The sequence below is a fragment of the Rhipicephalus microplus genome, chromosome X (assembly GCF_043290135.1).
Source record: "Rhipicephalus microplus isolate Deutch F79 chromosome X, USDA_Rmic, whole genome shotgun sequence".
Classification (NCBI taxonomy): Eukaryota; Metazoa; Arthropoda; class Arachnida; order Ixodida; family Ixodidae; genus Rhipicephalus; species Rhipicephalus microplus.
Window position 1 is genome coordinate 76,016,425 of NC_134710.1, and position 13,235 is coordinate 76,029,659.

General features: G+C 43.0%; 1 protein-coding gene across 2 annotated transcripts in view; it reads right to left on the reverse strand.

Annotated features, from left to right (window-relative positions):
- The window catches only part of Gprk2 (G protein-coupled receptor kinase 2), a 44,773-nt gene that overhangs the window by 13,590 nt on the left and 17,948 nt on the right, over nt 1-13,235 (reverse strand). For both annotated transcript variants that reach the window (XM_037427076.2, XM_037427075.2), the window contains exons 4-5: nt 5,055-5,132; nt 4,906-5,003 (exon numbers count right to left, since the gene is read on the reverse strand). In XM_037427076.2, coding sequence (XP_037282973.1) covers nt 4,906-5,003; nt 5,055-5,132 — 176 coding nt within the window. The remainder of the gene's footprint in view (nt 1-4,905; nt 5,004-5,054; nt 5,133-13,235) is intronic.

Below are 13,235 nucleotides of genomic sequence, written 5' to 3' on the forward strand. Positions count from 1 at the left end.
GGAACTCAGCACGTTAGCACACACCTAGATTCTGGAGGCACTGGTGCATCGGCCAGGAAGCTTCCAGCGAAATTTAGGTTAGCGGATAGCTTCGTGTGCCGCGAAATGGTGGCGTTGTACTAAGTTATTTCGGTGTTTTCAAGTTTCTCTTTTAAAGTGGCTAGGTGATGATTAGACCGCGTGTTTCAAACACAGTTCCAACTGTTCTGAATAGCTTGCAGACTTCTTCACTGCTGTAGTACCCCCTAATGTGGTATCTAAAATTTATACTTGCTATCAGCATACTTGAATTCGCTGGCCGGCAAGGAAGCCGGCTTTTTTTGGGCAGCTTTCAACAACTGCGCCAAGGCAAATATGTAGCATAAAAAATTACAGCACATCCACGGACTGAATGATGATGAGTGGGGCGAAGCGTCTGTCCGCTCGTTAGTGTATCCGTCCATCCGTGGTTCGATTGTCCGCCTGCCTGTACCATCCGTGGTTCGATTGTCCGCCTGTCTGTACATCTGTTCGTACAGTGAACACTCCAAGTACCACCATCTCGTATCTTTTCATCATATATTGATTACATACAAGTACCAGACATTCCAAGAACTAAACGAGAGGTGGCTATCTACTACATACATCGAGGACCCACGACCCACTGCTTAATGAGCTTCGACATTCCAAGAAATAAACTAGAGGTGGATAGCTGCTACATACATCCAGGACGCACGACCACCCACGGCTTAAAGAGCTTCGCCCCTAAAAGTCTATCCCCTGTGGCACACACTTGCTTTCTCGTGTATGTGCCACCGTTGGTTACAAACTACAATGGGACAACGGGTGACGCCATAAGGAGCTTTGCCCCTAAAATTACAGCACAGAAAGCACAGTGCAAACGCTGTACCAATTACACGGTACTTTCAATTGTTTTGTAATTAAGTTGTTCAATTATCGGACACAAGATTCCACGCATAAAATTCTCAAAATACGCAGGAAGGCCATGCACACCGTCCCTCTCTTGTTGTAGCGTTGGCCTCACCTTGTATTCGCTACAACTTAAACTATCACAATCTTTTTGTTATTGGGCGCTAGCATTTAGGGACGCCACAGGTGTAGGCATGCCCTTTCGCAGTGCTCCTCTCATGGTGAAGCAGGTGATGCGACTACAAGCCCACTAATCCTTCCCATGGTGTAGCGGGTGATGTAAATGGCATTAGAAAAACATCAGTATAGCTTGAGGGTTATAAATGGTACTGTACTGCAAGGGGCTATACATAATTAGCCATTTTTATTACTAGGCACGACACAATTATGTAGAGAGAGTGGCGACTTTCTTGGCAAAATGTGAAGAAAAATGGCAATTTATGGTAAGTTTTCGTCATTTGGCCACTTTCACTCGAAAGTCAGTGGCAGCCCTACATGGCACACTATAACTTTATGGAAACATTGTGAAGATGCTGAGTATCTGTTTTCACTCATCATTTTAAAATAATTTCATGCAGGACTAGTAACAAATTTTTTTTTTCCCCCCAGTGCAGCTATAGTTTGGTTCAGAAACCTTAGAATATTGATTCAGGTTTAAAGGAGCACTGACAAAATTTTGAGGAGGAGATAATTTGTGAGATAGATGTGCCGACACACATTGTCTACAAAGCATCAGCAAATAATATTGCCTGGAATATATTTAAAATTAATTTTAAAGCGTGTGTCACTGCATGCGAAACACTCCCTAGATTTTCATGTAAACAACTAACCGCCACCTTCGACACACTAGTTTGAGTTGACTGCCATGATCCTTGCAACCAAGCGCTCCTTTCTATAACACCTTTTCAACAGAAAGAAGAGGCAGGCTCGCACAAGAGTAGAAAGGCTGATGTCCTTTCCTCGGCAATGCATTTCTTGGGGGGGTCACGCATATTTACGTCTCGGAGGCATTGAAAAATGTTGTCAACGTGTGCTCATGTGTATGTGGCCTTGTGTGCTTATGTAGCCAGCTATGTTTACATAAGAAGAACTCTCGGTCCCGCCTCACTTGGCACTTTCTGAAACCGAAACTGCAACTGGGCAGTATAACACCATCCATAAATAATCAAGTCTTATGCTCGAGCAAACGAGCTTTCCAGCTGTTACGGAAATATAATATGCAAATACGGTGCTGCTCCACCATTCCCAGCTGTTGTGGTTTTGCCGGTAAAGGCATCTCAATGCCACAAAAGCATTTTCGAAAATTACTGTGCGGTTGTCACACCTGCCAGTCTATGCATTGTTAACGAGAAAGCTGTTGATCAAGAGACGTGATTTCGCTGGAACTGGGAGCAGCAAAAGCACAAGGAGCAGCTAAGGAGGAGCGCTATTGACTGCCTTACTGTGTTTGCGTACTATATATTCATGCAAAAGTTTGGAGTCAGTGCTCTTTTAAGTTCGGTTCCAGCTAAAGTTCTGGTTCAGGTTAACTTTTTGGTTCACGTGTAGTTTAAAACTCTGGTAATAAAATTATAAAAATATGGTTGTTACAACAGCATTTTTGCACCACTGCGTTTTGTTTTTGAAGTTCTGTGAAATGTCAATGACCGGGCTTACAATCCTGCTATTTTTCCTTGTAAGAGTACTGAAGCAAATTAACAAATGTGAAAACACTAAGGCAAAAACCCATACAGAAGTAACGACCCAGTGTTGGTGTGCATCACAAGACTTACATAGACACATAGAAGCATGGCCAATCTGGAGGGGCGCACTCGCTCCTTTCTTTATGGCCTGCACACGGGGGGGGGGGGGGGGGGGTTGCTACCTATCGGCGAAGGCCAACTTAGCAGCTGTGGAGGCTATTGCGCGCAGCGAAATTCTCGGCTTCGAACTCGCTGTAGTCCCTTCTGAAGTCACTTTGTGATACCAATGCAATGTGAACATGCCGGCAAGCACATAGTATAACTCCGCTGATCTCCACTTTTCTGAAGGGGAGGCGCAAGTCGCTGATCTGTCTGTTTCTGTTGCACGGAAAAGCATTGTCATGGTTGTAACAAAACATTTTTTATTAATTAAATGTATGTAAGGAGAGGTTGGTGCCAATGCGTGGCGCTGGCTACTTAACAAAACGTTGTTTCGTTTTCTGTAGCATTGAGAAATAAGTAGGAGGCTGAATACTGCATTTGATGCGCATGTGCATTTGTTTGTCGAACTCGGAAGACTAGGATCAATGTTTACCGATCAGTCGAAAAAAATTACGCATAACTTATTGTTTGCTAGAAAAATTTTCAGAAAACATTGATTTCAAGTACACATGCCAGCTGTGCGGCACTTGAAAATGATAAAAATTTATTCTCTTTTGTTGATGCTATTATAATTTGTGCTTTAATGTTCAAATAAATATGAAAAAGTTTAAAGTAAATACATAATTGAGACAGACACTCTTCTCTTAATTAGTTAGAAGTCAAATTCACAGTAGCAGGACTAATAATAATAATAACATAAAAAATAATAATAAACAACTGTTGAAATTGAAAGCTAAAAATAACATGAAATAGCAGTTACTCATACAGTGCAAGGAAGGCACTAAAGTATAGAAAAAGAGGAAAAATGAACCACTGATACACCAACTTTTATTGTTCAGGGAAGCATAGACGAGGCTATAACAAAGCCCGTTTTTTTTTTTCTTGTAGCTCCGAGAAACGTAACTTAGAGGTGTGGCAGTTTGGGCTAGTTGGTATGACAAGACGATAGTTATAGCACGAGAACAGAATGACGACAAAGGGCTCGTCTCCTTCTTGTCCTTTCGTCGTTCTGTTCTTGCGCTATATCTGTCGTCCGAGAAATGGGATGAATATTCGAAGCTTTAATCATCTACGAATGATACACTATCGAAAATATTTAAAAATTCACCTACTACTCGGCCGATCCTTTGCATTAATTGTGAACGACACAGAGGAAAACAATAACATGAACAACCACACAAGTGAGTGGCTCCCCATAAGACAATATTACACGTGTTACTGTAGGAACTAAGCAAAAGAAAGCACTCAGTTATATACGCGCTCGCATGTCGTCCATACCATTGTAAATGAAAAAGTTATGATTTGCTGTGTAAAACGTGAGTAATCTGTCGTGCTGTGATCATGACGCCACTTAACAGAGTGAATTCCTTGTACATGTTTCTTTGTGACCCCACGTCATCTGCATTTACTGTTGTGTTTCGGCATAATGTAATGACAATAGTAACTTGTCAGTTAACGTCTCAAACCAACAGTATGATTATAATAGACATTGTAGCGGAGGCTCTGGAAATATCAGCCACCTGGGGTTTTTTAATGTGCACCTAAATCTAAGCACACGGGCCTCAAGCACTTTCAAATTCATAGAATATAAGATGGTCAAGCCATACAAAACAAAATTTCTGGTAGCGTTGTGTACAAGTCTTCATGTGTTGAGTGCATGAATCTCGAGAAAGCCAGGCTGTTCCCAGACGCACAACTTTTATCGCTTCCCATAAGTGGAAGAAGCAATTAGCAAGAGAAAGCGGCCAGGATCAGCTTCTTTATAATACCAAGCTTATGCAGAAAAATGCACTTTGAAGGGTTAGCCCGGGATGCCCTTATGCGGAGTGCGCCGTGGTCACTGTATAGAAACAGCTCTATTGTACTCGCAGTGCCTGCTCAGGCCATATTAGGAAAGAACGAGCACACGCCTCTAGACCAGTCATGATAGAACTCATTGAGTGGTTGCAGCCAATGCAAAACATATTGGCTAGGCCAGCTTCTTCAGTACGCTCTAATATCAAGAAGTGTGCAGACAAGCAGGATACAAAGTTGTCTAACAATCATGATGTGCTTTTCTCTTTCTATCTTGTTTGTGTTGGTGCTAAGGGGCATATTCAACTGCGACAATGCTTGCCTAACTGATTATTCTAATAAAAAATATCTGCCTTACCTTGCACATTCAGCAAATAAATCCTTAGACGCTTCTGCCAGGCCTTGTTTGCACTTCTCCACCAGATCTTCATTGACCACGTCCACAAATTCACTTGACTGCACAAGTAACAACTTCAGTGACATTTAACAAACGCCTTCCAGACTCACCTGTTCGCTAAGAAACTTGTTGAATACATCTTGAGCTGCCAAAGCACGGTCTTCATCCAACTGCAATTCATAAGCTTCCTAAGAAAGAAAAAAAAAACAGGAAAATTACAATTATACCTTTTATATCCTCATTTTTTTCCCCCCACAGATAATTCAAAACCAATTTGTGACTACTAAAGCTAGCACCACAGAATGGCAAAGACTGTATTTTCCATCTACCATTCACAAGGATCATTGTCACTTATTCATGACATGGTGTCCAGTGTCGCGCCTGTTCAGGCAACAGGCAATCCGAATGTTGGGTTAAAGCGGGATACTGACACGAAAATTTTCTGTTCTTTCGAGTCAGCTGAAAGGCCAAGCCCTAAAGAACCTAGAAAATCTACTGCTAAGCACAAGTGGGCTTTGGAGAAGAATTATTCCAAGTGAACCGTCTTAGCCCAAAATTCAAACACCAGCGATTTTGCTGAAAGAACTGAAAGGTAACTATGTGAGAGTGATTTTAGTAAAGTGTTTAAAAAAAATTGTATGGTCACGTCACCACCCTTCAAATGTGACGGCGAAAAGGAAAAGTTAGGCAGGAATAAAGTATGCATATGCAACTTTCAAACTGGGTATGGCGACACATTTGGTTTTAAAGCATTATGTTGTCATTGCTCTTTCACGTGACGTCACAACTAAAACCATATATTACTTCTACGGCCTAAATAGTCTTAGCAAAGAGGCAAGAAAACACGCAAATTCAGGCAATTTTCGTAAAAACTGTGGCAACATTTCAGCCGCAACACTTTTTTTTTGCTTTTTTTTACTAGTTGACGCACTATTTGCTGAAAATATTTTAAACATCTATGAATAAACATTTGTTGAGAAAAATTCCCACAAAATTGACAAAAAAGTGAATTTTCGGGGAGATTCAATCGTAAATTAAGCACCAAGGCCGTTGTTCTAAAAATACATGAGACAGTTCATTATGTGATTGAATGCCTTATCTTTCGATGTGGAAAATTTTATTCCTGTAAATTTTGTTTAAAACAAAAAAAAATTGTTATGATGTGCACAACCAACGGAAGCGGTGAGCATCGGCAAAGTGTGTATATATGTGCTGCTGTCAGTCTCCTTGTAGTCTGCTGCAAAACAGATGGCAGCAAGTATGTAAACACAATTGGACAATTTCAGGCCACTTTTAATTCACTTTTGAGTTGTAAGAGGAGAAAAAGCTCCTTACTCTCATTTTGGGGAGTTCTTGTTTTGTTCTGCTTACAAGTCTGTTTTCGCATTAATTAGGTAGCGCAGCGAAGTTTCTGCAACGAGTGAGTTGACACTCACAGGGGACAGTAGGCAAAGTAATCGTCGGGCTGCTAATATCATTTTAAGCAGACAAAGTTTTAGTTCACGAGTGTCTGATATGTTGTAGCAGCCGACGGGACTTGGTGCCACAACTTGAAAATGGATAACGAAATGCAAGTCCTGTGAAAAGCCTCCCTGAGCCTCCTATCATTTTAAGCAGACAAAGTTTTAGTTCACGAGTGTCTGATATGTTGTAGCAGCCGACGGGACTTGGTGCCACAACTTGAAAATGGATAACGAAATGCAAGTCCTGTGAAAAGCCTCCCTGAGCCTCCACTCTCGAAACTTAAAGGTGAGAAAATCATGCTAGAATGAATTGGTAATTTATTGGGGCACCGCAATTCAGCAAGATTGCTTTTATGAATCCTAATTTGCTGTGTTTTTAATGCTTGGATCATCCTGGAAAATGCATCCCATACAAATATATAGAGTATGCAGAATTTGCAAAATTTCTTATGTTTACTTACATATTCATTTAGTGTGCGGTATATGACCTTGAGAACTTTTTGAACCTTTGCTACCACGAGCAGGACCACAAATTTTTGGAAGAGAACTTCTTTGTCACTTCACATGGCAAAAGTGCATGCGATAGTGTCGGTGGCACAATAAAACGTCAAACAGCAAAAGCAAGCTTACAGAGGCTGTATGGTGGTCAGATTCAGACACCACACAATATTTCTGAGGACTAAAAGTAAGGTAAAGAGAATTACAGTAATTTGATTGGCCCATTCAACGGTTTGATAAAAAAAATGAAGCCTACTTCGAGATTCGCCGTGGTGCTGGCTGTAAAAGGGACCCAACAACTGCACTATTTCAGACTGTCGACTTTTTCTGCCTTTCATGTTGGCCTCTAAAACTCGAGAAATTCAACTTAAAAAGCCGGTCTGATTGGAAATGTAGTGTATTTTGATGTGAACGATTAGGGTTTCAACAGAGGACGACACATCACAAAGCAAAAAAACCTGAACGACAAAACATTTACGTCATGGAAGCCATAATTTTCTTTTTTTTTTATTATTGGAAAAACATGAAGCACTTTTTCTGCAAATATCAAGTACCTGAGAACAAGAAACCATTTGATTCACGCATCAGAGGGAGATAAAATGAAGCAGAGTCAGCAAATAGATACCGTTGCCCATGTTTTTTTCATTGGCATTACTTTACGTAGTGCCGAGAAAGCCAGTTAGGAAGAGAAACAAGCAAGTTGGTTCTTATATATGTACAGTGTTGCGAAGCGACCTTACCAGAACTTACTAGAACAACTAAGGTGGTCCTGATGCAAGCCCAAAAACTCGCCAAGAACGAGCACGTGTTTTACAAGGAAGTGTTGCGACTTTCATTTGTCGCTGATATGCTGTCCATACGAAGCATAGCCTGGGCACGTTTCTACCTGAAACCCCAGTGCCTTTCTTTCAGAACGAGCGTCCAGTGGCGGGAAGCAACAATGGGATCGATTGATTGATTGATTTGTGGGGTTTAACGTCCCAAAACCACCATATGATTATGAGAGACGCCGTAGCAGAGGGCTCCGGAAATTTTGACCACCTGGGGTTCTTTAAAGCAACAATGGGATCAAAATGTGGCAACTTCTACGGTCCGTAAGCCAATGTCCCTACAGGCATTTTTTTTCATGATGACTTGTTTGGGGAGTTGGCGCGGCTGACCGACCTCGCAGGTCATGACTAAGCGATTAAGTCTCTAATCCTTAGCTGCGCTTCCAGGGAAAGAGGCAGTAAGCACTCACCAGCCAGCTTGTTCTATGTAGGACCCCACTTTTTCTCTCTTAGTGAAACTGGCCGCAGGAACATTGCGTCGGCAAGTGCAACGACTATTTGGCGCACATGTGTTATTGGCTGATGCCATGGTGGGTAGTGTCATGTGTGTGATTGATGTTTATACCAAGAAGGAGAAGCCCGACAGGGCTTAGAAAGACACTGAAAAATGCAGGAAGTCGCTCTGAACCATGGTTTAATGATTCATCCACCACGATAGTGATTTACGGAACTCTAACCTACTATGTTGTAAATAGCTGTACAAAGTGTCAATAAATCAGTTAGTTTTTCATTTTCCCAACTTTTCAGCATGGTTTCCTCAACCCGGAGTTTCTCCACGCTACCACAGGAGTCCAGGTCCGATGTAACCCTGACATCTCGGCAACCTACGTCGGCGGGGACGCGTCAGTGAGACCCCGGTCCACAACAGAAGAGAGACATCGCTATATTCCCTACTCCTGACATTGGTTATGCACATCAAAATGTATTTTTATGTTTTAAACAAAAGTTACAGAAATAAAATTTTTCATATCATAAAAAAAGGCATTGGACCATATAATGAACTGTCTCATGCATTTTTAGCACGACGGCCAAGATACTCAATTTACAAATTAACCTTGCCAAAAAGTCACTTTTTGTCAATTTTGCAAGGATTTTTCTCAATAAATGTTCGTTTATAGACATTTAAAATATTTTCAGCAGATAGTGCGTCAACTAGTAAAAAAAGCGAGAAAAAGTATTGTGGCTCAAATGTTGCCCCAGTTTTTACGAAAATTGCCTGAATTTACGTGTTTTCTTACCTCTTTGCTAAGAATATTTAGGTCGTAGAAGTAATATATGGTTTCAGTTGTGACGTCACGTGAAAGAACAATAACAACATAATGCTTTAAAACCAAATGTGTCGCCATAGCCAGTTTGGAAGTTGCATACACATAATGTATTCCCGCATAACTTTTCCTTTTCGCCACCACATTTGGAGGGTGGTCACATGACCACACAACTTTGTTGAACAAAAGTACTTTACTAAAATCACTCTGACATAGTTACCTTTCAGCTCAACTCTTTTCAGCAGAATCGCTAGTGGTAGAAATGTGGGCTCAAACGTTTCACTTGGAATAACTCAAAAGTGAGTAGAGTACTTTTTAAAAGCTAGCTTCGGTTTCTACTGTGTCCCGACACCACAACACGATTTGAGCTTTTCATCACATGCTCGTGCAAGATATCGTTATAGTGGCTAGAAAGGTTTTCCTAGTGTTGTGAACGAGGCGGCGAGGCAGAAAAAGTTTACGATACAGTCTCCAGAGGGCGCAGCCGTTCGCTGGCGCGCTTCGTTTGCATGTGTCAGCCTGCACCCAGTTCCTCGCAAGTATTGTGTTTGCGGTTTATATAATCGCGTTGTGTTCACCACACATGGCGCTGATAACGTGTAAACAAGAAAAAAAGAGGCACGGGGACTATATGGGCAGGTTAGCGTCTTCAAAATGCCACATGCTGGCGGCATATATAGCGCGTACATAACACACCTATGTATGTAGGATATTTGGGGTTTCAGTTCCATTTGGATAACATTTTTCTTTTCACACAGACATGTTCGAGTACTAGATAGAAATACTCACAGACAATTACAGTGATTTCATTTGCGTCTCTCACAATCACATGGTAGTTTCGGGACGTTAAACCCCACATATAAATCAATGGTTTCATCAAGGGCGTAAAATATAAATATATAAACAGTGAAAAAGACGACAAGACAGACACGGCACAGACTGAGAGAAACTAGTGAAAGGAAAACAAAGGCAATCAAACAAAAAATTGAAAGTAATAATAAAAAGCAGTGCAATAAAATGTATGCACACATAGGCACCTCTTTTGATGTTTTGCGCCAACTCTTGCAGCTGTACCAGCTCCGCAGGTGCTCTGAGTAGCAGGATACCTTTTATTCGCACGAAATACAGAACAAGTTCACTTTCTTTTAGGCCCGGTGCGTTGGAGTGGCTAGAAAGGTCTTAAGGCCTTCAGGGCTTCAGCGCCCCCATAGGCAGAAATTGGAAATTTCTTTTTCGGGGGTTGGCCAGGGGGGCATGTTTTAAAATGGCCATTTCTCACTGTGTATACTATGGCAAAAAAATTTTGGAGGGGAAGGGGGGGGGGGCTCGTCATAAAGAACCTTGTCCCTGGTGCTTTCTGTATATGCAGCAGCAATACAATGAGACTGTAGCGGTGATGTAGCGGTTACGGCCGGTGCTCGGCCTCTGATTCGAAGAACGTGGGTACAATCTCGGTTGCGGCGGTCGCGTTTCAATGGAGGCTAAGTGCTTGAGCCTGCTACTGTGCGATGTCAATGCACGTTAAAAAATACCAGTTTAAGAATCAAAACTTCCTGGATCCTTCCATGGAGAACGGTGTTTCTATGGTTCTTATATACCTAAGAGGGGACGGGGTGCAAAGTCAGCCCCATACATTGACATAATACCTAGGAAGGGGGGCGTGGCACTGCGACGAAGCTTTGCCCTCTCTGAAGGGGAACCCTGCGCATGCCTATGCTTATTGCATTGTTATCAAAGCGGTTAGTCAACACTGCAGCCACAATTTACGTTGCCCTGACATCACTACTAAAATATTTTTCTGTAGAACATTCAGGCATCGTTGTGGCTCTGTGATAAGTTACTGCCCAAGCAGATGCAATGCCCTGTTTTTACTTTGGAAGGATTAGTAATTTTTCCCATTTTTTAAGTATATTGAGGTTTTCTGAGAAACTGGCATTTATAATGCTATTCTTCGAACATCCATGAGACGGATATATATACCAGCATTCTACGGCCCGTGTTATGTGGGTATATGTGACTGAGAGAAAGGGATGATGACGTGAGCGACAAAAATATGCTATACATTTCGTGACCTGTCAGTCGTGTTCGTCGCACACTCACATGCTCATTTTCTAATTTTGGTTTATACCAAGTTAAGAGAATACAACTACATCACACAGACGTACTACGTATATGTGGCGACAATATAGGAAGAAACACTCAAAGTGCGTTTGTTCGCAGTTTGAACGCTTGAAAGAAATGCTTTGCATTTAAAACTAAACTGTGAAGAAAGTCCTGTGTCAACACAGCTAGATTTACTTGCACACAGCGAAAAATATGTTGGTCTGCTAGCACCTGCATATGCGGACTTTTCACATGGACCGCAAAAATAGAATTTTCACTGTCTAGCCCCTCGTTGATCAGCCCAGGATCATTATTAAAATTTGTGAGCATTAAAATCTTCTGCTAAAGTAAATGTTTTGACAGTATTTATGAGACAATGACATCGTTGTGCTGCCGCCAGCTGCACCCCGTCGTCACCCTCCGCTTCCCACTTGTCACACTCCGCTCCCCACTTGCCAACACACCAGCAATGGATAGCGCCACCGCCCGGTGGCATAGAATCCGATTTCTCCGCCACCGCTGGGAAAGGCACGTGTTCACTACACTAAGTAAACTTCTAGCCACTATAATATCGTGATGCTTCCACAGCCGCTTTGCACTATGGCTTCGCTGGCGACGTACAAGTGGCCATTTTGAATGTATGGTCATGCACGAGCGATCATTTTGGAAGTTTGGTACCTGATGTCATTACAACTAGCCAGACTGCTGCATGAAGTCACCATAATTAGTACTGCAGCCTGACGTCAACTTGCACATGCACGCGCCCCTCGCCCTGTGCTCGTATGCAGTGAACGCGCATGCGTAGCTGGCCTTGAGAGGGAAAGTTCACAAGAAGCGGCCGCGAATCTCTTCGCGATCTTGGCGCGTTGTGCCGGCAGCGCCGACATAGACGATTATCCTCAGTGTCTGCGGGTGCTGTTCCCATCACGACGAAAGACAGTGCTTTGAACATTTTGACCAGTGGTACTTTGGGATGCGGTGGAAGTGGGTTGTGCCGAACGGCAACAGTGGGTAGGCATCCTGCAGGGACAAGGTAAACATCCTCAAGGTTTCGAATGGCCCAGTGAGGTTGGAAGCGTTGGCTTGCACCATGACAAGGAAAGACCGTGAGCGGACATATACAGGCGGTGCTATTGAGGTGAGCTTGGTGACGGCGAAGTTAGCCTGGACAAAGCGAAACGGCCAGTGTTCTTACCAGAGTCCATGACTTCAATCTTTGCGTAGTTTCTCAACTACAGTCGAGCCCAACTATATCGAACCCGTTTATACCAAATTGTCCGGTATATCGAACAATTCCTAAACACAGTAAGTTTACATTGAGAGTATATAGAAAAAGTTACTGTTCTATCAAACGAAAATAGAGACGACAACTGATATATCAAACTCCATGTGCCTCAAAAGTGCCCCAGCAAGTTGGCTTTCCCTCGCGGTGGTAGGGAAAACTGCCGGCGCCACCCTAGAAAAAGTTGGTTAGACCTGGTTGTGCGCGGGCGGACACCCCCCTCCAAGAAATGATCCTGGCCCACTCGCAGCGCTTACAGCCAATCAGAGGCCGTCATGCTTTCTCCAAGGCGCGGAGGCGGTAGAAGTGAGCGCCATTTTTTTCTTTCTTTATGCTTGTGTGCCTGCTGCTGCCGATTCAGCGTAGTCTGTGGTGTTGCCTGTTGGTACTCTGTGAACTGTATTGGCGTGCTGTCATCATGGCTTGCGCAAAGAGGCAAAACTTGCCGTTCGCCGCGAAACTCGAAATCATCAATCGGGTTGAGCGTGTTGAAAAGAAGTCCAACGTCACCGCCGCGTACAAAATTCCAAGGAGCACCTTGAGTACTATCCTGAAGAACAAGGCAGACATCAGGGCCAAGTTGGACAAAAGGCCAGGTGCCCGTGGCACCCGACGTGTGCGTGGTGCTGTGTACGAAGATGTTGAAGCGGCCGTTTACAAGTAGTTTGTGAACGTTCGATCGCGAAACATCCGGTTGTCCGGCCCTATGATCGAGCAGAAAGCCAAGGACCTTGCTTTTCTGCTTGGCAGGAATGATTTCCAAGGCGGTTCAGGCTGGCTTCAGCAGTTCAAAAAACGGCACGACATCGTTGGCAAAGCTGTTACAGGTGAAAGCAGAGCGGCGGATCTG